This window comes from Jatropha curcas, chromosome 8 (assembly GCF_041381405.1).
Source record: "Jatropha curcas cultivar XTBG-Jc1 chromosome 8, XTBG_Jcur_1.0, whole genome shotgun sequence".
Taxonomy (NCBI): Eukaryota; Viridiplantae; Streptophyta; class Magnoliopsida; order Malpighiales; family Euphorbiaceae; genus Jatropha; species Jatropha curcas.
In genome coordinates, this window is record NC_143158.1 from 26,682,030 (window position 1) to 26,703,441 (window position 21,412).

Sequence of the window (21,412 nt, forward strand, 5' to 3'; positions counted from 1 at the left end):
AACAAAACAATATATTAAGAATTCAATTAATAAAAATTATTTTACTATTTTTACTCTTTAAATCATTAAGATATTAACAAAAGTCTTTCATTTAATGAATAACCATTAATGTCATTAGCGGAAAAATAATTGTTGAAATATATAAATTTAAAAACCTTATAAATATTTTGGGACATCCAAAAAAAAAAAATAATAAGTAAATAAAATGGGACGGAGAGATTAAATTATATATAAGTCTAGTCAGAACTCTGTCTTTTGAAGCTCCAATTGAGCATAATGCTATGTTTGGGAAATAAGTAATATAAGAGCGGAAGCAAAATAAGGATGTAAAATGATACTATTAATTTTCCTCCGAATCAATTTATCTTATCCCTTCCTTGACATTTACACCCAAATCAAATAAGGAATTTTGATAATCCTAAAAAAATTTCAGTCTCTATCTTATATCCACCAATATTTTACACCCATCAAACAAAGCATAAGCTCAATTGGACTCACCTTAACTTTGCTCCTTTACAATCATTCATGAATAGGACATCAAAGGATAAACATTAATTCTATGAGGGGCGATTTCATAAATTCAAAGACTATAGGCTGAATTTCCAAAAATAAAAAATAAAGTTCTCCCACATCGTACATAAAAAAGTAACAAAATCCCCCTCGTCTCTCTCTCTCTCTCTCTCTCTCTCTATGAATGTTGCAAGGACAAAGGTACAGGCCCACGCGCGCATAAACACACACTTACACGCGCAACAGTTATACCCATTACAATTTACAAGTAAAGGGGGAGAGAGAAAAAAACAAAATAAACCCAGCTCTCAGAAACATAACAGAGGCACAGAGTTAGAGACAGACATAAAAACCCCATCTATTTGAAACAGAGAAAGAACCTTTTGCTTTTTAATGCTTTGATTCTCTCTCTTTTTTCTCTTTCCTGAAAAATCGTGCTCTATCTCTTTTTTTTTTTTGGGTTCTCTTTCTTCTCTTTCCCTCTGTATCGTTGAAGGGTTAAGAAAGGATATGAAGAAGCAGCAAAAGTACGATTATACAGTGAAGATGTGGAAATGGCCATACTAACAATGGCTAACCAAACAAAACCCAACAATGCAAACACTTCTCTTGCTACTGTTAGCGGTATTAGTATAATTAATAATAATAACGCCACCCCTGCTCAAAACCAACAACAAGTGAAAGCAATGTTCCATGACTTTCTCGGGATGAAGGCAGCTGCTGCTACGACTGATTCTCCTGTCGGTTTGGCTCCCAAGAACGCTGATGCTTCTCCTTCTGCTTCTCTTTCTGCTGGGGCTTCTTCCGGTGGTGGTGTTCGTGGTCCTCTTTCCACTACTTCTGATCTTGCTTCTGGTCTCTGCTTAATCTTAATTACTTTTTAAATTTATATGCTTTTTTAGGTTGATGGTTTAATTTACTCTTTTTTAGTTGATTTATGTTTTGATCGCCATATTTTGTGAAAATGGGAACTTGGTTAGTTCATGGAGAAATGTGCTTCCTTTTGGCCCCCCCTCTTTGCTATTTCAGTGGGTAATTTTGTTTTTTGTTTCTGGATGAGCAAAATGTCTTTGTCTGTCCGTTTTAATGTACTTGTGAGTTTCAGCTGTTGATGCGGAAACTAGAAAGACTCTCTTTCAACTTTCAAGTAGTGCGGCGTGTGTGTTCTATCATGCGTTAGTTTTAGTTAAGTCAGTAATGGGGTTGGTAGCTTTTTAACTAGTTCTTTCTAGTGTGTAACTTTAATTTGCAATGACTAGCCATTTTCTAAGGTTTCTGTTATATTGAACTTGCTTCTGTTGATTGGTTTTGCCAATTTAGTATTCCGTGGTTTCTTTTAATTGGTCTTGTTTCCTGTAGAAGAACGATGACGGTTAAAGTGTAATTATATATATCTGCATTTACTATTTTCCTTTTGAAATTCTTTATTCAAAGTTGAGGAAGAAGTTGATGAACCATTATTTGCTACTGATCAGAAAAAACACACCACATGTACTACTTAGCCCATTCTGCATTATGGTCTTATGATATGTATTATTTGTTCTATGATTATGCTTGTTCTGTTTCTTTTCTTTCTTTGAGGCTCTTTCCATTAATGGCCTCAGTTGGTCAACATTACTGATCTTGAAGCTTGTCATTATATTATTGAAAATGTGCTGTGTTTAGAGATTACTTGTGTTTTCTGATTTGGACAGTTTAACCATTAACATAGAAGTTTTTCTCATAATTCTAATAGAAAGACAGGTCGGGAATCATCTTGAGGGGATTCCATTTTATGGTCCAAGGAGTGATATTTCTGGTCCTGAGATAAGCAACAGAGTAGGAGGAAGTAAGCGAAGTAATTCAGATTCTGCTTTTACGGGGTCTTCCAGGGATGGGATTCCGCAAATGGGTCATGACTCTCTTGAGAGCCTACATTTGATGAAGGTAACCTTTAACAAGTTATCATGAAGGTATGCCAAAAATGCCTTATCTGGATGTTGTTCTTCATGTTCATTGAGTCATATTCAATCTCAGATGATCAAGAATGGAGGTGGAGGAGAGAGACCCAGAAGATCCACCAATGATGATGAAGTTTTCTATGGTATGCAAGCAATGAGACCAACTTCTGCATCTCTCATACTGCAATCTTCTGCTGGCAGTCGACTTGATGCCAATGTTTCAAAATGGGAGCGATCTATTCCTGTGGGAACAGCCATACAGTATCCCCCTCGTTCAGGTCTATTTGTCCCTTTTATGCATCAAGTTCCAGCAAACAAATTCAGGGATATCAATGCTGGTCCTTCAGTTATCTCTCAATCAGCTGCTGATGAAGGGTCCAGAACTGGAATTAAAGGTCCTGGAATTTTGAGTTCCATCAATACTGGCACAGGCATTACCGAGAAAAATTCATCAGGGGCACTGGCAAGTGGCAGTAAACCTAAATCTGGGACTCATAATTCAGAACCGGAATTTTCAACTCCTTCAAGGTAAACTTCCTAATATAATCCACTGTCTTACCGTGTCCTTATACAGTTTTACTTAAAAAATCTTTTTCTTTCTGTAAGGAAACTTGATGCAATTTATTATGTTCTACATTTGTGGCAGTCGGCACGGTTTAACATCTGCCAGTCGTCAGATGACTATATTTTATGGTGGCCAAGCTCATGTTTTTGATGATGTCCACCCAAACAAGGTTCACTTCTCTCTATCTCCTTTCTAATTGTAAAGGACTTTGCTTAATCTTCTTAGTTTCTATTGTCTCTTGTAGAAAAACGTATACATTGCATGCTCAAAGGAGATCTATGTTAGTCTTCAATGATTATGTGACCAAACCAATCTGAGAAATATCCATATGCTTGACATGATCTTGGATGCCAGTGCTTAATTTTCCTTACTTATAACTCAAAGTAACCTTCTAAATGAGCATTAGTTATTCACAAAAATGCAGTTCTGTGGTTATGCAATCATTTTTGCAGTTGCTCTTTGTGTCATTAATGCCAGTCTGTAGAAATGCAGTTTGTAGTGCTTTAGAGTTTACAAAGATTTATAATATCAGTGTTACCATCACTTTTAGGCTATTTACTTGGATATGTTCTTGAGGCTCATTTTAAATGTGATCTTTTTTTTATTTGTTGTGAGTGTAAGTATGCTGCCAGGTGCTACATCATCCTAATCCTGATATTGTTTGATTATACTGAGTTTGCGAATGACCAGCTGTTGGCATAGTCTTTCACTAAAAAGCGTTCCTCATATTGTTAATGTTAATGTCATGTTGGGCTTCAGGGCTGGAATATGAAAATTTGAGCTTGATGTTGCATATTACAGATCGAATATCATTACCAATAATCACTTGGTTTACTCATTCGCTTGAGGAAGAGCTGTACCAGTTAGGCTTCTTTGCTAAAGCTTCCACTAGCATGATTAAAAGATTCAGAACTTCTTTTTGTAATTTTTCTAATGTTGTAATTATCTGAAAGTCAGTTTGTATCAACACATGACAGTGGCAAGAGGAATGCTGTTAGGCTTGTGTTATGATTAGAAGTTGATTTGAGCCTTCAGTTCTTTGTGATTACAACTCAAAGATAATAGATGTCCTATAATCTTTCAAATGACACGATTCATTTATTCTCATTCAAGAGATGATATGAGTCAGCGATGGTAATACCTGCAGGAAATTTTGCTTTATTACATACCAAGGCAAGGTCACTCTTATTGATTCTGAAATGAAACCATGGCAAATGCGCTTTGATTTAGTATGTGTAATGACTGGTCTTATTGCTTGTCCTCTAGATGAGACATCAAAGTGAAGAATCGTACCTTGAAGTTGATAAATACCTTGTTCATAACTTGCTTTAACTTGTTCAAGTCCAATATTCATTGTTTTTGTGAAAGAAATGGATATTAATTTCTATCTTTAAAGTGTTTGTCGGTGTTGATCAACATGTGTTTCTTCCTATGCATCTCATTGTGCCAGAACAACTTCGTTACTGTTTTGCTTGCTCGGCAGATGATTGGTTGTGATGTTTGTTCTGTGTGACAGTATTCCATGTTGAGTGCTTTAATTATAGCTTGGTATTAAACTAAAAATTTCTGGTTTCTCTTTCTGACTTCTAAATAATTCAATCTGCTTATAAATGAGGGGCGGTAATTTTATGCCTCTCTTGGTTGCTGAGCGAGCAACGGTTTCTTCTCCATCAGCTTATTGCTACACATTTCATAAACTTTTGCTCCCTAGTTTTTCATGCCATCCTTTTATTGCTTGTATTCAAATCATTGCCTAGAACTCAACTGAAAGTGCAGTAGTTCTGTTGTTTAACCTTTATAATTTGCAGCCTTTTGTATATAAAATGCCTTTGGTAATGCCACTTAACTATTGAGTTATTTTCTCGTGACATCAGGACAATAATTATGTGCGTGCTCTATGTGGTTTGATTCTATCTGCTTGCTTGATCAGTTGTTGCGGTTCAGAATTTTTTTTTAAACCTACTGATAAGCATGCAGTTGTTGGATTTACTAGTGAATTCTTCATGTTCATTCTTCTGCAGTCCTTAAAATCTAAAGGAGAGTAGAAAAAATTCGCACCCATTAACTTGATTCTGATTAAATTGGGGATGGGTTGAATTGTATTACCTCATGGAACGAGCAATTTTATGAAATTTTGGGATCATGATCTGTTCTTGGAAATGAAAGAAAATGATATGCTCTGATATCTGGCGGTCATCAACTATGCAGTTGGGCACTATTTTACTCTTTAACTATTAGCATTGGCTTCTGCATGGACACTTGTGTTCTTATGATTTCTCTTTCAGAAACTTTATTGAAATTATTTTGTCAACTGTCTTTTGAATTCTGTTCATCTTGTGTTTGTTCAGATGTGTTATCCAATTTGAATGATAATCCTTGGTGATGTTTTTGCAGGTGCATTGATACTATGTTTTTCTCTTTCTTTGTGCCATTAAATGCTTTTGTTTTTGTCACTGATAATGTGCTTGCTAGCAATTGGCATTTCAGTATAATTTTTTCTGAGTACCAGTTTCTGTCTCTGAAAATATCAGTTTTTCTATCTTAATTATCTTAATCAGCTTTCTTTCTGGAAGCAATTTGTTCCATTTGTTGAATATTTGAAGTTGCTCAACATAGTTGGATCACATCTTTTCATGTATTTACAATTCAGGCAGATGTTATAATGGCCTTAGCAGGATCAAATGGAGCATCATGGTCAACCACCTACTCGCCTAAACCTACCGTGAGGCCGGGTGGTGAAAATTACATGACTACTGGAGAAAATGATACCGGTGTGGCTGCTAACACCAAATTCCAACGCGAATTGCGCGGGAGGCTATCGAGCATTGGTAATTCTACTCAAGGAAGTGGCTCTGGTGACAGAGTCTCAACACCTACAGGTAATGATTCAAGTTTACTACCCAAGCTAGAGATTCGAGCTCTGTAAGTCACAATTCTGGAGGCTCTTAGTTTGCTGTTTTGGTTAGAAAAGTACATTTAAATTATTTTGCTTCCAAGGATTGATAAATATTATTTGCAGGAGGGCGTCATGGCAGCATGATAATAACTGAGGAGAGTAGAGATCAAGTTAAGGCAGGAGAAGCAAGTACTGAAGAGAAAAGAGAGGTGTAAGGCAAAGGAAGTTTTGGGGTTGTCTTGTTTGTAGAGGACTTAATTTAGCTCATCAGATTCATGTTCAGATGTAGACATGGCCAAGCCTCTCATATGATATGCTTGTCAATTTTTATATAAATTAAAATCTCTTCTCATTTCTTGAAATCAAGAAACATCAAATACTCCAATCTTTCAAAGAAAGAAAGCATTTAAGTTTCCAACTTATAAATAGGGGTGAGCATTCGGTTCGGCTAATCCGATTTGGTAAACACATGTTCAGTTAAAAAAAATTAAATTTTTAGCGATTGGTTAAAAGTTTAGTTAAAAAGTTAATTAAAAGTGACTGAAAATTAAGTGGTTTTGATTAAATTAGTTAATAAAAGCAAAATTTAAAAATATTTCAGCTTTTATTTTGAAGCTAAAGAGACACAGGAAAACAAAAGAAAATTTGAACATGATCAAAACTAAAGAGACAAGTTTACGAGCCACCTTATTGCAGTATCTAGGAACATAATCAAAAGAAAACAAAAGAAAATTTGAAGCTAAAGCAATAATTCTGCTTAAACTGGCACGCCATTCATTAGGGGGGAAACTTCTCTGAGGCATAGTCGAACAAGTTGTGGGCAATCTGATTCAAGCACAACCTTGCACAACCTTGCCATTAACTCCCCTTTCTCATTTCGAATAACAAAACTCAGACCACAACAATTGCAGGCGTTCAGCACACCAGCATCGCAATTGATTTGAACTATTTACAATGTTGTGCTTACTGCGCAAAATAGGAAAAAAGAATGCTGGTAAGTAGGTAAATGATGATCATCTAATTAATTTCTTAAGTGGAACAAAATCCTCTAATTAATTTCACTTAGTCTAAAGATTAACTGAGTATTTTGAAGATATTAATCTAATTAGTGGAAAGTTGGAATCAGTATTCATTGACATTCTCTTGCCGACAATTTTTATGTGAAGGAAATATTTATTATATAATATTTATTGACCTTTCCATTTGTTCTAACTCCAATTTTCTGGGTATGCCGACAATTCATTTCCACCTAAAATGAAACAAAAACTTTCTTATTATTTATATTTATATTTTTTATTTTTTTGTTTGGATTTATATTATTTATATTTAATTCTGCAACAGTTTATTATTTTTAGGATTATGAGTTTATGGTTGAAATGATATTTTATGGCCATTAATCTAGTTATATGGGTAATGGACGTAACGACCAAATTTTATGTTGCAAATCAAAGGGCAAACTCAGCGATCTATGCTCATGCAATGAAGTGAAAATAATATGAATAATTTATAATATTTCCCTGAAAATATCTTTATTCAAATAATAAAATATAATACTCCATCCATTTTATAATAATATATTTGCTTTCTTTTTTTATTTGCAACAAATTATAGACCATTTTAAAAAAAAAAAATACTAGAGTTTTTTAATTTTCTCATGTACCTCCATTTATTATGCCTTTTTTATCAATACTTTTTTATTTTTGATTTTTTATTGATAGTAATATTTAATATTAACTTAGAGATATATTAGATAAAATAGAAGTGAAATTTATTGTCGAAATAATATTAAATTGTTGAAGTTATATATATATATATATATATATATATATATATATATATGAAAAAATTATAAAATATAAAAATAAAAAATACACAACATATTTAGATTCATGCATGTAATCTTACAAATTGTTCCGCTTTAATTGAAATAAACTTTCAATAAAAAAGTTTAAAGATTGATCGAGAAACACCTGAATCTAAATTTTATATATAATTTTATTTAGATTATTTGCCGGTTAATTTTAATTTTAAAAATAAAATTTGAGAAAAAAAAATAAAAAGATATAAATTTTATAAGAATCATTTTTCCATTTCCCATAAGCGCACTTTACTTTGTTGTGATCTCTTATTGATAGGCTAGAGAAATGAGAAATAGAAAATTAGGGGAAGGTTAAAGAAGTGATATATGGAAAATGAAATTAGTGTTGGTATTAGCACACAAATCAAGGATTCGAGTGGGACCCCACACTTGATTAGCTTAATATAATCTGGTCCAATCATCCTTTATTATGTGTTCTTTGTCTATAATTGGACAAAACACAATAATTCCTATTCACACGTTTTTTATTTTTGCTTTCAGAAGTGAAATTTCAATTTTATATATTATTATTATTATTATTAAATTTTCCAACTTCTGGAAAATAGCGTAGCTAATTAATATAAACATATTGAAAAATAAGATTAGAGCAGAGAAAAAGGGACTGGAAATAAATGACTTCTTTTTGAAAAATGAGATATAAGTACATAAATTTCTCTACCGTAATTATGTACCCATTTGACCTAATTGCACATATATTTATTTTTCAACAGACAAATGGTCAGACTGAATAATTAGTTTCCTTCAGCATGAGGAAATCTGCGGTTAAAGGTCAAAAGAAATTTTAAAGAAAAAATTTGCCACTTCACCGAACTCTTCTTTTATTTCAAGTCGGCAAAATAAGAAATTTGCTGTTTCTAATTTAATACAGCTCTATAATTGTTACTAATACGTGATAATATTTTCTAATAACTTAATTAATTATGAAAAGTTAAAGATTAAAAAAATGTATTAGATACACACATCTTAGGTATGGAGTTTTCAAATTTTGCTGCAATGCTATCATAATCAAAATTTTTTGCATCATCTATTATCTTAATTAGTAATTTTTTTTTTAGGGATATTATTTTCGTCTACTTATAAAAAGAAAGTAGCAATGGTTGCTAAAAAGGTGACTGGCTGTGGAATACAAAATGGAAAAATTAAACTACGACTCTTCTAGTTTGCGAAATACAATTATTCCGTCCCTGTTTTTTTAAAATATATTAATTTTTTTTTTATATTTTACTTCCGTTACATTATTAGGTTTTTTATTTTTAATTTTGCATATTTTTCATTAAATAAATAAGAAAATACAGAGGTCAAATGAGAGGTAGCAAAATATTATAGCAATCAAATTATATTTCAATTCCCATGAATTCAAAAAGATAACTAGTTCGTCCTTATATTTTTAAAAATAAAGGGAGTATTTTTGTCATTTCACAAGGTATTTAACGAAAAAGATAAAAAAATTTGAGCAGAAATAAACTATAAGTATATTTTAGTCTATTTTCTAAAAGACAGATGGATCGTATTGTAATTTTTTCATAAAGAATTAATTAGTTTTGATAGCATAACAATGTTTCAATATAGTTTTGATAGCAAACACAATCCACAGATGGACCAAGATGTGATTCAGACAGAGGAGTTAAATATTTTATATGCTCATTGTCATAATTTAAAAACAGAGGGATGGGTTCATCAATTGCACCTACATATATTATTATATCTTACATGATACTTTTAAATAATTCACTCATTGCGCACATGAGAGCAACAAAAACAATTTAATATATTTCTGTAATAGTATTTACTTTTCAGGACAACATGTAATACAAAAGTTGTCGGCTAATGCACCTTTGAATACAATAATTTTAATATTTGAGACATCATTAATTTTATGAATCAAACAATTGGTAGAAATAGAATATTAGAAGCTGGCTGTGATGATTGTTTTGTTGTTTTTAGTGTAATGGTGCTGGCTTTTGATTACTACAATCCAAGTTGTACATGATTTCCCACTTTTCATCATATGATTAACATTTTAACATTTTAGGTTTGGAGTATCTTTAAAGATATTTGAATGAGTGATATCATGTAATTTTAGAATTTATTTGGATTAATTAAGATTTAATATTTAATATATGACATCTCATAATTATTTTATATATAAATCCTTTCAACAATCACAATTTTGAATTTTGAATCACAAATTCTTTCAATAACAGCGATTCTGAAATTTGAATCATGCTCTTATGGATAAAATTTTTCTAAAAATACAATTATTCACTTAAATTAATCTAATTGCATGTTAATTTAAAATTTATTCATTAACTTCAAATTATATATTGAAGACCGAATATATAAAAATATTTTTAGTAGGAATGGAAATGTGGTGCGGTGCCTATAAAATTTGCACTGCCCCACACACAAACCCGCTTAAATATTTCAATATTTATATTCATTTCAAACTTATTTAAAATTTCATTTGAAATATTCATATCCATATCCATTTAAAATTTTAATATCCGCACCTGTTCTGCACCTATCTAATACATAAAATGTGCTTTAAATGGATTGCGGTGAGTAGGATATCCACGAAAATCTCTCTGTTCATATGTGTAGTACCTCACAAAATTCATTATAGTTGATCCTGGTTGAGCCTTGGAAGATGGAGATGAGAATAAAGGGTAGGACTAGAAAAGGAAAAGTGTAAAATTTGTCCAATATGCACTTAAAATTTCAAAAAATAATTATTATATTAAATTTTTAAAATTATATAATGAATTTTGGTGGGTAGAAGGTACCCGCATTTTTAAATCCACACTCAATTCAAATCCGCGGTGGATAGTTGATTTGACACTCATATACGTTATAAACCTATTTAATCAAATACTTAAATCTACTTTAAATGGTTTTTGGGATCTGACAGTGATGAAAATACACTCCACCTCCATCCATAGTTTTGAATAATGATATTTAACCGTTGAATCGTTGATTGTTAGTTAACAACCAATATTTAACTTTTAACTCCTTACAATTAATGACTAATTACAATAATTAAACTACACAAATATTTAATCCTTCATTTTATAGAGTGAACCAATAAATTAATAAAATGCTTAAGAACTTTTTTTTTCTTATTTAAATTGTAAGAGTCCTTTTTTTTTTATTAAAGAATTATTTATATACTAAGCACTTTATCCCTTAATCTCAATGGATTGAGGATACGTGTGATTGATAACTAATAATGGGAACAATAAAAATAAAAAGAGATGTGTGGATGTTACATGCCACAGGGGGGAGGGGGGGGGGGGGTGGGGGGGCACTAAGGACAAGGATTCCACTGTTCCCATGGAAGATAGAGAGAGAAGAAGGGTCCCATATTCTTATCATCCAAAGTCCAAACAGACAAACTGTTTCAAGTCTTGGAGATGCCACAACTTTCTGTATTGTTTGTTCCTTATTTTGTCTCATTCAACCAAATCCCCTCCATGCATTACACATCCTTCCAAATTCACTAACAGACAAAATTACTTTTGTACAAACAGCCACCCTTATATTAATCCTCATCCATTTTTTTATCTTTGACTAATTTTTTTTTTTTTTATTTTTTTTATTTTTTATTTTTATTTTTTTTTTATCTTTGATTAGTTTGTTTTGATGAGAGGATCACAAAGTGATAAGATATATTTAAATTTCATTAAATAATTTTTATAAAATTAGAAATTCAATCCATATATAGAAAAATAATTATAGAAAAAATAAATAAAACTTCCATAACTGGATTACCTCGCATCTAAAACGAGATTAAAATACTATATATAGACTCATTAACTTTACTTTCTATTAACAATACCATGTCTACTCTTTCTGAAGCCTACAGGGACCATCCACTCCATCTTCACCAAATCATCCCTCTCGACTTTGACTCCGTCCGAGCAGTGCCTGATTCCCACGTTTGGCCAGAATCCGGCGAGTTGGAGTCAAATGATCACCACTGGTTATCAATACCAACGATTGACCTGAACGATCCTGATAGAGCCAAGCTAATAGGGCATGCATGTGAGACATGGGGTGTATTTCAATTGACAAACCACAACATTCCATTAAACCTATTAAATGAAGTTGAGTTTGAGATAAAACGGCTATTTTCGCTACCGGCAAGACAGAAGTTGAAGGCCTTAAGGTCGCCTGGCGGAGCCATAGGATATGGAATAGCTCGAATCTCGCCATTCTTCAATAAGTATATGTGGCATGAAGGGTTCACTATTATGGGTTCCCCTGTGGATCATGCAATGCAACTTTGGCCTAATGGCTATCAGCGGTTTTGGTAAGTCCATGCAGTTCCATGCACGTACAGAAATTTCAACATTTATATATGTGTATATAAAGATTGCTTCTTGTTTGGTTAATTAGGAGTCTCACTTAATTAGTTTAAATTTGCACTGATGATTTATACTCTTATGGAAGCTGATTAGTAAGTTTAATTCATTTTAATTGGCACCCTTTGCATATATTTAAAGCATATTTTTTCACTATAGGATTTGGATATTATATTATTTGTTGATCAGTTCAATCTAGCCAGCTACAACGATATATAGTAAGGGTTTATTTTTTCTCTTTTCTTTTCTTGAGAAAAGTTTTTTTTAACAGATATTTAATATACTTTAAATATTCTTTTCATTTTGAAGAGTAATTCAAGTAATAGAACATATTTAAATTTAATAGATCGATGTTCAATTTATTAAAAAACACTTACAGAAAGGAGTAATCACTAATCTTGAAGCAAAAATAGTCATACACTAGTCTTAATTACTACTATGTGATAGATTTTTTTTCCCCTTTTTATATATATATCATGTATTGGATGGACAGAATATAATGTTAGAATATTATAATTAGCATATATACTAGTCTTTATCAAAATGTGATTTGAAATTATTTTCTTATATATACTTAGATATGTAGTCTGAATTCAGTGAGCCCTTCTGAAAAAGAATAAGGGAATTGTTTTCTTTCTTCTTTCTTTCTTCTTTCTTTCTTTTTCTTTTTAAAAAAACAAAAAAAACAAAAAGGGTATTCAATTTCGTATATGGTGGGTACTCCTTCCACAACGTTTCTTTTAAATCCAAACTGCAATTAGTACTTCAGTAATCTTTCCAATACATATAAAATTTAGCATATACATAGACCTAATTAATTTGAAATAAATTCTTCAACTTTGCAAATCATATGTACGTACTCATCCCTAATTACGTGTTTAATTTATTTTATGATTAACATTAACCAAAAAGTAAAAATAAAACAGTGATGTAATGGAAGATTATCAGAAGAAAATGGAGGAGCTAGCCACAACCCTAATACATCTTATTCTCCAAAACATATCCATGTCAGAAGAAGAAACAAAATGGTTGGGTTCACCCGGAGGTTCGAGCACGGCTCTACAGCTAAACTCATATCCAAATTGTCCAGACCCACATCGAGCCATGGGTTTAGCCCCTCATACAGACACTTCTCTTTTGACAATATTACACCAAAGCACCATTAGTGGGTTACAAATATTCAAAGAAGGATTTGGATGGGTGCTAGTTTATCCTACTAATGGTGCACTTGTAGTAAATATTGGTGATCTTTTGCATATTCTTTCAAATGGTCGGTTTATCAGTGTTCTTCATCGTGTGATCATGAAAGAGCCTAAACAAAGATTTTCTGTTGCTTTTTTTTACTGCCCACGTACTGATTTTCATGTCTTTCCCTTGGGTTTGAGCTCTGGTGATGAAGATGATGATCATGGACAAGTTCCTCTTTATCGGTCCGTCTCGGTGGCCGAGTATGTTGGAATTAAGTCTAAGAATCTTGATAAAGCTCTTTCTTTGATTAGAATTTAGGGTTTTCTGTTTTTAATTAGTGAAATCTTTGTATTTTTATGTTTATATATCTTTAGTGAATTTAGAACTTTTTTATTAATATTATTTTGAAATTTTTATTTTCTTTAATTATACCCAACTGGGAAATGAGTATTGCATGTTTATGTATATATGAACTTTAATTTTATTCCTAAGAAAAGCAACTTTAATTTAGGGTTTTATGGATATATAATGCACAAAAGTAATACCACTTTGATCTTTAAACATTTATGAACGTTCTCTTGTTAATTGCAAACTCTCTTGATTAAATATTTAACTTTGGCTAATTTAGGATATAAATTTAAAGTTTATTATCAATTTACCCATTTCCATAAAAATAAACTTTCAAAATACTTTTAAAATAATAAGAGATATTTAAAATAAAAAAAAAAAAAAAAGAAAAACAAAATCTATGTCGTTATGAAAGATGGAGAATAAAAAAGACTATACAAACAAATCATTTTAATTTTATATATTCTAAATTCTTTTAATTTCTATTTTTTAAAATTATTTTTTAGTTATTTTTTAATATTTAGTAATTAAATTCTGTATATTACTATATTTCAAAATTTTAATAGATAGAGCCTCGAAATCAAAATAACTTATTCTAGCGGTTGAAAGGTGCTAAACTCTATCACGGTGATAACAAGATTGAATTATAGAGTCAATCCCACGCTCCAAAAGAAATCTTATTTGCACAACGTAGATGAATATCATTTTCACCGAAGCCTCTGCAAAATTGTCCTCTTCTGAGTTTCAACTTTCACATTACTTAAGGATCGGTTTGGTAGGAATAAAATTACAATTTAGAAATAGTCTTTGTTAATTTCTTAATTAGCTATATAGGTTAGAGCAACACGTGTTTTGTATTTGTTTGTTCTTTTGGTCATTGTTTGGATTATTAATCATTAATGAGACAAATGAACTCTAATCGAATCATTTAGTTTTGTAGTGCCTAATTAATTAATTAAAATAAATAAGGCAACTTCACTCTTTGTCCTTAGCCTGATTTATAAGACTTTAGGTGATGTAGAAATGTTAGCTTGTCTTTTTATCAAGAAGATGATGACATGCATGAGGATTAGGATGTTAGAATTATATACACTAGAATGGGTGTTAATTGATTGGGATTAGATCAATTTTTATATTTGGAATTAATTTCATACCTTATAAATGTTTAATTATTATTTTTTTTTCCAGTTTTTTCATGAGTATTCTAGTATGGTTTTTAAGTGTTAGACTAACCTCGCTTTAAGATAGCTGAATATTCTTATTTATAAATATATATTGACGAATTGAATTCTTAATTTTATAAATATGAGCGAATTTAGAACATAAAGTTGAAGAGACTGGAAAATTTTCTCAAAATTAAAGACGGCAAAGTAATATTTTTTTTTTTTAATTTTCTTTTTTTGACCTGGAATGAGGCCATCTTTGATAAGCTTTTACTTAGGAGATTTGATAGAATGAAAAACACTGACTACACAATCAAGATACAAGACTCATTAAATTAATAAAAACACTTGTGATCGAGAGAATTTAAACTCGAAACTTCTCGCTTCTCACACAAACACATGATTTGCTTTTACTTGGCTTCTTTGATAGACCTAAATTCATAAACTTCACGACAAATAATAATTTGACCAAGCAATTTAGATAGCAAATTAAAGACAAAACAGCCTGCTATACTTGACTTGTCTTCATGTCCCACTTGACTCAAGTGGGTCCTTATATACAGTAAACAAAACCATACGAGCCAATCATTTAGTGACAGATACTTACGTAGCCACATTATATATGTTTTATTTTTGTAAAAGTGAGCCTCTCTCTTCTGTCTGCCTTTGCTCTTTCCGTGGGGTGGCAATTAGGTTGAGTGGGCAACATAGCAGACAGCGAGTTGCGTGGTTTAGTTGGAATTGCTTGTGTCTAAATAATTATCCATAACCCTCCAAAAAAGAGTTTGTTTTCAAAGCTCAATCTTTGATTTTTGTCCATATTTATTACTAGGACCTGCTTCCAACAGCAAAGTTTTTTAGAAAATAAATAAGAAAATGAAAAGCAAAGTGACAATACAAAATACATAGTACAAAAAATATATACAACACATTTTTTAGTCCTTCATGATTTGATTTCTCCAACCTAATATGATTTGGTCATGTGAAAATTTTGGGGTCATTCAATCTTCAGATTTGATTCTCCTGAGTCTCAATCTTAAGATTTTTTTTTGAAAAAAATCCAACAAAATGTTGAAAGTTCATCGGTTAAGTTAATCGGTTGTGGTCTATTTAGTCTTCTTACAACCTTCAGGGAATGTTTGTTCTTCTTACAACCTTCAGAGAATGTTTCGTGAATTTTGTTTAGGACCCATCGCCTATTCACCTATTCAGATGTATGAATTGGTAACAAATCCAACTTTCCCCAATTTTATTTTGAACCGTCATATATTGATTGAAGTTGGTAAAAAGAAAAAGGAAAAAAAAAAAAAAAAAACAGAATTTGTAGTGAAGTTGGTTAAGTTAGGTGTTCATTAACTTTGCCTACTGATTTATTATGGCCCACTTGAGTTTGTATTTGTCGAAGGAATTTCAATTCCGTGGGAATCAAATGAGAAACATCTGAATTCATAATTTCCTCTCTTTGATCAGATACTGAAGAGAGTTAGTAAAATGATTGACTGTCCACTGCAACTATGTTTTATACTTTTCTTTCAAGGTTTCATTTTGTGGTGTACATTGTCATTCCAACAGGATACTCATTCCTTAACCTTTTCTGTATGGTTTTTTCCAACAGGATAATCTCACCGTATCAAGTTGTCTCTGATAAACTATTTATCATCATCTCTGTCCTTCTAGGCCAGTAATTAGATACCGACATTTAGGTTTGATCCTCTCCATTAGAGGTGTAAGTCGAACTCTACTAAACTTGAGCTCAATTCAAGTTTTAAAAATTGAACTCAAGCTCGACTTTTAGAAAAAACAGTTCGAACTCGAACTTGATTTACAATAAAAAGGCAAAATAGATTGTCTAGTTTACTGGCTCAAATTTCAAGCTTGAGCACATATAAAAGCTCGTTTACTATTATCAAACTGACTCACAAGACTTACCATCAAGCCACATTCTCGAATTCAATTCGTGTATTAAGTGAGTCCAATAAGCCGACTCGAGCTCGACAAGGTTAAGCTTGTTGAGCAAATTTGAACAATTTTTTTTTTCAATTCATGCATATGACATTTGTTCATTTTCTTTCATGATTTTTGACAATAAGACTGATTAATCAATACAATTAACTGTTGGTTTTTAACTGCTAAATTAGTTTATTTTCTTACTATTTTCAATTATCGGTTTCTGAAGACTGTAATAATCATCATTTTAAAGATGATAAATCACTATATCAAGCTTGTTCCCTTATGACTTTGACAAATTTGTAGTATATTTTAAAGAAACTCATTACAACTTTTACAAATGAAAACAGTAGTACAATGCAGTAAGTTACAAAATTCCAAAATAAAATCAAATTTGAAGTGCTAACCTCTGATTTAGCAGAAAAAACCATGATTTCGTGAGGCAACAGTATTTTTTCAAACGGAACTTTGGCTTTGAAGTTTCTCATTCTTTGCACATTCCTCCTATAAATTGAGAGCTTTATTAACTAAGCAAAGCTACAACATTGTCACATAAATGTGTATATACAAGTTTTGTTTTTTGTCCAACAGAAATTTCCTTGCACATAATGCCTTCTCTCACAATGAAATGAGGTCAGTTCTTACTCCCCAAGAGTTTGAAAAATGGATAGCAAAACAATTTCTACTCTTAGACAATATTATTTCTGATGGTGTTTGTTAAATCATAATGCAATTTCTGCATTGCTAACATATCACCGGTAATAAACTTAAGCAAGAATATTTCATACATGAACAAGGTTGAAATGAAAATAGTGCATGGCATTGATCAGCAGTGTGCATATGTTATAAACACCACGAAGTCTTAAGGGTTTTAAAATATGACAGAGGTGATTAATTGGAATTTCCTGATAAACTACATCCACAAAGGATAGATATCCAAGTGGCGGTATAGAACACTTTGTTTAAATATTTTTCTTCAGAGTACTATTTACTGTTATGTGTTTGTAATAATACCAATTCTATCCAGAGTGAAATAGAGAAAACAAGGATTACCTGCAAAGCTTTTAAGAGAGCATAGCAGTCCCTTTGCTCTGCCATTGCTACAGCATACTTTTTCTTGAGAGCATCACAAGCTTTCTGCTCTTCTTGAAGCCCAACTTGCACCTTTTGTAACTTCTGTAAGATGGATTCAGCAGTAATTATCTCTTCTAAAATTTGAAAGCATGTCCACTAAAGCATAAACATAAGTTGAACATGAACTGCCAGCGAAAGTAATATGAATATGCAACCTCACTAATTTTCTTATGGGAAAATGTATACTACTCATGAAATGGACAATAATAAACATCTGGTGGTAGAGTAAGCCAAATTAGCTTCATGCTTTGACAGGCATTGAGTTGATAGATTAAACCTTTCACAAACATTTGATGTCTAAACATTTTTCCAAAGTTCATATATAGGAGAAAATCACAATCACCTGCTGGCTTCCCTTCGCAATTCCTTCCATGGAATTAATCAGCTTCATGCGGCCATCACTACTTGTAAGGGCATCCTGAAACTGTGAAGTTAAACATACAAAGCAAATCAACGTCCTTGAGAATTAATGAGTCATAGACAACCATGTGCACCACATATTCCAGTGTATAATCCAAGTTTTTCAAACTAGATGATTTAAATAAGTCTCCAGTATCTCAAAGAAAAGCTGGTGATTAGGTTTCAGGTGTTTGCACAAATTATGAGAATTCTGTGCAATTAAAAGGAAACAATAAACACGGCTTCTTTTGTTACTCTGGCATCATATTACAACAGATTATATCATTCCAATTACCAACCCATTTCTTTATTGTTAAACTGAACTGAGAAATTAGTCAGAAAAATCAAATCCTAAATTAGGGCAACTACCAGAAGATAAGGAGGAAAGCAGACAAAAAAGGAATTAGCAAAACATCATCAGACTGCCTGCCTTAGAAGACTGTCATCCTAAATGGAGACTGCCTGCCTTTGAATGATACCTGTGAACTTATTGAGTTCAACAAGGAGGTTTCCTTTAGCATTAGTTCCTTAATCTCCAAAAGAGCATTATAGGTTGCATAATACTTGCGCGTTTGACGGTGCTTTTCCTGAACATTAGCAAAGTGAGAATACGAGATCTTGTCACTAAAGGAGCCAAGCAAAGATAGAATCAGTAGAATTTTGAAAACAAGGCCACTAAACCACATATCGCATCTGAAACCTGGATATGAACATTCAGCTCTGAAAAACAACGCTCATATCTGAAAATAGAATATCACATTGTACAGTTAAATTAGATAGCAAGTATGCAAAAATCTGAATGCATGCATTATTTTATTCTTCGTCGATTATTTATAACGGAGTGAAAGATTGAAAATTTAACTAACCATATAATGAATATGATAAATCCTTCACAATCAATATAGTAATATACATGCCATTCTACAAAACATTTCATTTAAGTTGCTGCCAGATGGGCCTGTGCAAGTCCTGCTTCCACATCTCTGCTAAAGAAGTAAGAATGGTGGGTAAGGGCCTCTTAAATGTGAAAAATGCTAATGGATAGGCGGAGAATTTTGATACATTTTTGAACAATATATGCATATCTCCCCCCCCCCCCCCCCCCCCAAAAAAAAAAAAAACAAAACACAACTGCTCCAGAAAAGGTGAAACGAGGAAAGAAAAGAAAAGAAATTAAGGCTGCATTGATGAAATGGAATGACCAGCAATGCAATTGTAAGACAACCAACCAGATGACAAGACTTCTAAAGCAAAGCTGAGCCCCTGGATTGCAAGCCCTGATGTCAAGCAGATATGGAAAAGAAAAGTTGTGATAGCTTAAGTTGGCATGATTGAGGTGAAGATGAGAAACTGTAATACAAAAACAGGCAACTGCAGTTGCAACTTAGAGCATCAACTTCAGTTAACTACTGAGACAAAAGGGAGAACAGAAGTGTAACAAGACCTAAAGGAATTGTTTTCTGTATAGTCAATCAAGAATTGACACACGAACACACAGGTGTAGGCTACTATAAGGAAACTAGGCAGATTCTGCTCCTACAATCAAGCTATCCTAACCCCTATAATCAAGAGCTACTAATTTCCTTTTATATACACATACATTAAATTAACATTTCCCTCAAGCTGGAGCATAGAAGTTAATCATGCCCAGCTTGTTACAAATGTAGTCAATTTGTCACAAGTAAAACTTAGAGCATACTTCACTAAGCTACTGAGACAAAAGGGAGATCAAAATCAATAATGCAATATGCATGAAGAGAACGAAAAAGGATAAAATAGTCAATGATTTAATCAAGATGTGGATCTCATGAAGCTTGAAAGAAGAAATGTAAGAGAAGGTTGTTAAGGCTGTATTTGATTGATTATATGCAAAAACGTGGTGTGATATAAATAGCTCCACAATCCAATGGGACATAACCAATTTCTTGAAGCTCATCACTTATCAATTATTGGAGTACTACCAATCCAAAAATAGCATAAACTCCTAGTACCAGACATTCCAACTAAAAACAAATTAGTTACCATAGGATTTGAATTAAATAGTCTAGTTCTCCATGATTAACATGAACAACATGAAAATTACTCATATAGCAAGCCATCAGTAAAATTGCAACATCAATAATCTTCAAACTTCATACAGAATTCAAAACACCAATGTAGCTATTAGAAAACAAGGTGAAAATCTTCGGCAAGCAAACAAAGAAACGTACTGAATGAGTTCTGATTGGGTTGGAATGTCATCAATCTGCCGCTTTATTGACAGTAATGCCCTTAGTTTTGCTGCTAGCTCCTGCCAAAATAATCAAACTAATACCCACAAAGAATTGGAGATCAAACTAGTAAAGAAAGAATAATTTTTTTATTTTTTTAGGCTACTTCCTAATCCTAACAGGAATAATATCTTACCTTCTTTGCAGAGTTCAGCTGCTCCAGTGACTCCGCCAATAAGCAATCAAGATTCTTAGAGAGAGCTTCACTGTCACAAACATTCTCTATTTTTTCCTGCAATTCATAGACCTCTCTTTCCAATTGAGAGCGCTTTGCGTTATAATTAGATTGCAAAACAGATTCTTGCCTTTCCAAAGCCTTGAAACACACCAAAAAAAGAAGGAACAAAATTCAAAAAACGCTAGAGCTTTTCAAATTTCAATTTCAATACAAAGAATTGAATATTGTTTCTATTAGCACCTTCAATGAGTACAAAAGACGGACCAATTTCTGCACCGCACCATTAACAGTTTCGTCTTCTTCGATTCTTGCGCGCAATTGTTGCAAATCATTCAAGAGATTTGCCTTTCTCTCATTCTGTAGATCTTAAGAAAATTAAGAAAGAAAATATAATCATCAAATAATCCCTAATTATAAATAATGCTAACCTGTTTATCCAAATTGGAAGTCAATTTCTCTATTGAAGCTCTCGCATTGTATAGTTCCTCTTCTTCGAATGATTGTTCAGTGGAAGTTAGCTCATCCAGCTTGCTATGTTCTTTCAATTGTGGAAAAGCCATTAACTAATCAAGGTTTTGGATTTGGGCAGACTGAAGAAGATGATCTTACCCGACCGTCCGACGTAAAGAACAAT

At 32.2% G+C, this 21,412-nt stretch overlaps 3 protein-coding genes across 7 annotated transcripts; 2 read left to right on the top strand and 1 right to left on the bottom strand.

Moving 5' to 3' along the window:
* The first annotated feature begins 799 nt into the window (after positions 1-799).
* TIFY8 (TIFY domain protein 8) lies at positions 800-6,273 on the top strand. Of its 3 annotated transcripts, none has more exons than XM_012223242.4 (6): positions 800-1,365; positions 2,222-2,436; positions 2,527-2,978; positions 3,097-3,184; positions 5,666-5,937; positions 6,035-6,273. In XM_012223242.4, exons 1-6 carry the CDS (start codon positions 1,065-1,067, stop codon positions 6,063-6,065), a joined length of 1,359 nt encoding a protein of 452 aa, XP_012078632.1. In that variant the 5' UTR covers positions 800-1,064; the 3' UTR covers positions 6,066-6,273. The 3 variants fall into 3 exon arrangements, with proteins under 3 accessions (XP_012078632.1, XP_012078631.1, XP_012078633.1); XM_012223241.4 differs by having other exon boundaries at positions 802-1,365; positions 5,666-5,894; XM_012223243.4 differs by having other exon boundaries at positions 803-1,365; positions 2,246-2,436; positions 5,666-5,894.
* A 5,353-nt stretch (positions 6,274-11,626) lies between these two features.
* LOC105639252 (gibberellin 3-beta-dioxygenase 1) lies at positions 11,627-13,835 on the top strand. Its single transcript, XM_012223244.4, has 2 exons — positions 11,627-12,099; positions 13,078-13,835. Exons 1-2 carry the CDS (start codon positions 11,627-11,629, stop codon positions 13,655-13,657), a joined length of 1,053 nt encoding a protein of 350 aa, XP_012078634.1. The 3' UTR covers positions 13,658-13,835.
* Positions 13,836-15,152: 1,317 nt separating this feature from the next.
* On the bottom strand, positions 15,153-21,412 carry LOC105639253 (paramyosin-like protein). 3 transcript variants are annotated; one of them, XM_089725223.1, is made up of 10 exons: positions 21,207-21,411; positions 21,019-21,135; positions 20,737-20,916; positions 20,541-20,620; positions 19,031-19,070; positions 18,810-18,917; positions 18,275-18,355; positions 17,851-17,973; positions 17,205-17,301; positions 15,153-15,685 (listed from the first exon to the last, which is right to left on the bottom strand). In XM_089725223.1, the coding sequence occupies exons 1-9, from the start codon at positions 21,336-21,338 to the stop codon at positions 17,254-17,256; spliced, it is 909 nt and encodes a 302-aa protein (XP_089581349.1). In that variant the 5' UTR covers positions 21,339-21,411; the 3' UTR covers positions 15,153-15,685; positions 17,205-17,253. The 3 variants fall into 3 exon arrangements, with proteins under 3 accessions (XP_089581349.1, XP_012078635.1, XP_089581348.1); XM_012223245.4 differs by lacking the exon at positions 15,153-15,685 and having other exon boundaries at positions 17,043-17,301; positions 21,207-21,410; XM_089725222.1 differs by lacking the exons at positions 15,153-15,685; positions 17,205-17,301 and having other exon boundaries at positions 17,596-17,973; positions 21,207-21,412.

Excerpts from the sequence above, each read along its gene's own strand:
- TIFY8 (XM_012223241.4), top strand. The coding sequence starts at position 1,065 with ATGGCCATACTAACAATGGCTAACCAAACAAAACCCAACAATGCAAAC. Across the intron at positions 2,979-3,096 it reads GAATTTTCAACTCCTTCAAG|TCGGCACGGTTTAACATCTG; the intron begins GTAAACTTCCTA and ends CATTTGTGGCAG. Across the intron at positions 5,895-6,034 it reads CAGAGTCTCAACACCTACAG|GAGGGCGTCATGGCAGCATG; the intron begins GTAATGATTCAA and ends TATTATTTGCAG.
- LOC105639252 (XM_012223244.4), top strand. The coding sequence starts at position 11,627 with ATGTCTACTCTTTCTGAAGCCTACAGGGACCATCCACTCCATCTTCAC. Across the intron at positions 12,100-13,077 it reads AATGGCTATCAGCGGTTTTG|TGATGTAATGGAAGATTATC; the intron begins GTAAGTCCATGC and ends AAAATAAAACAG.
- LOC105639253 (XM_089725222.1), bottom strand. The coding sequence starts at position 21,338 with ATGGCTTTTCCACAATTGAAAGAACATAGCAAGCTGGATGAGCTAACT. Across the intron at positions 21,136-21,206 it reads CTTCCAATTTGGATAAACAG|AATGAGAGAAAGGCAAATCT; the intron begins GTTAGCATTATT and ends TAAGATCTACAG. Across the intron at positions 18,918-19,030 it reads AGCTGAATGTTCATATCCAG|GAAAAGCACCGTCAAACGCG; the intron begins GTTTCAGATGCG and ends GCTAATGTTCAG.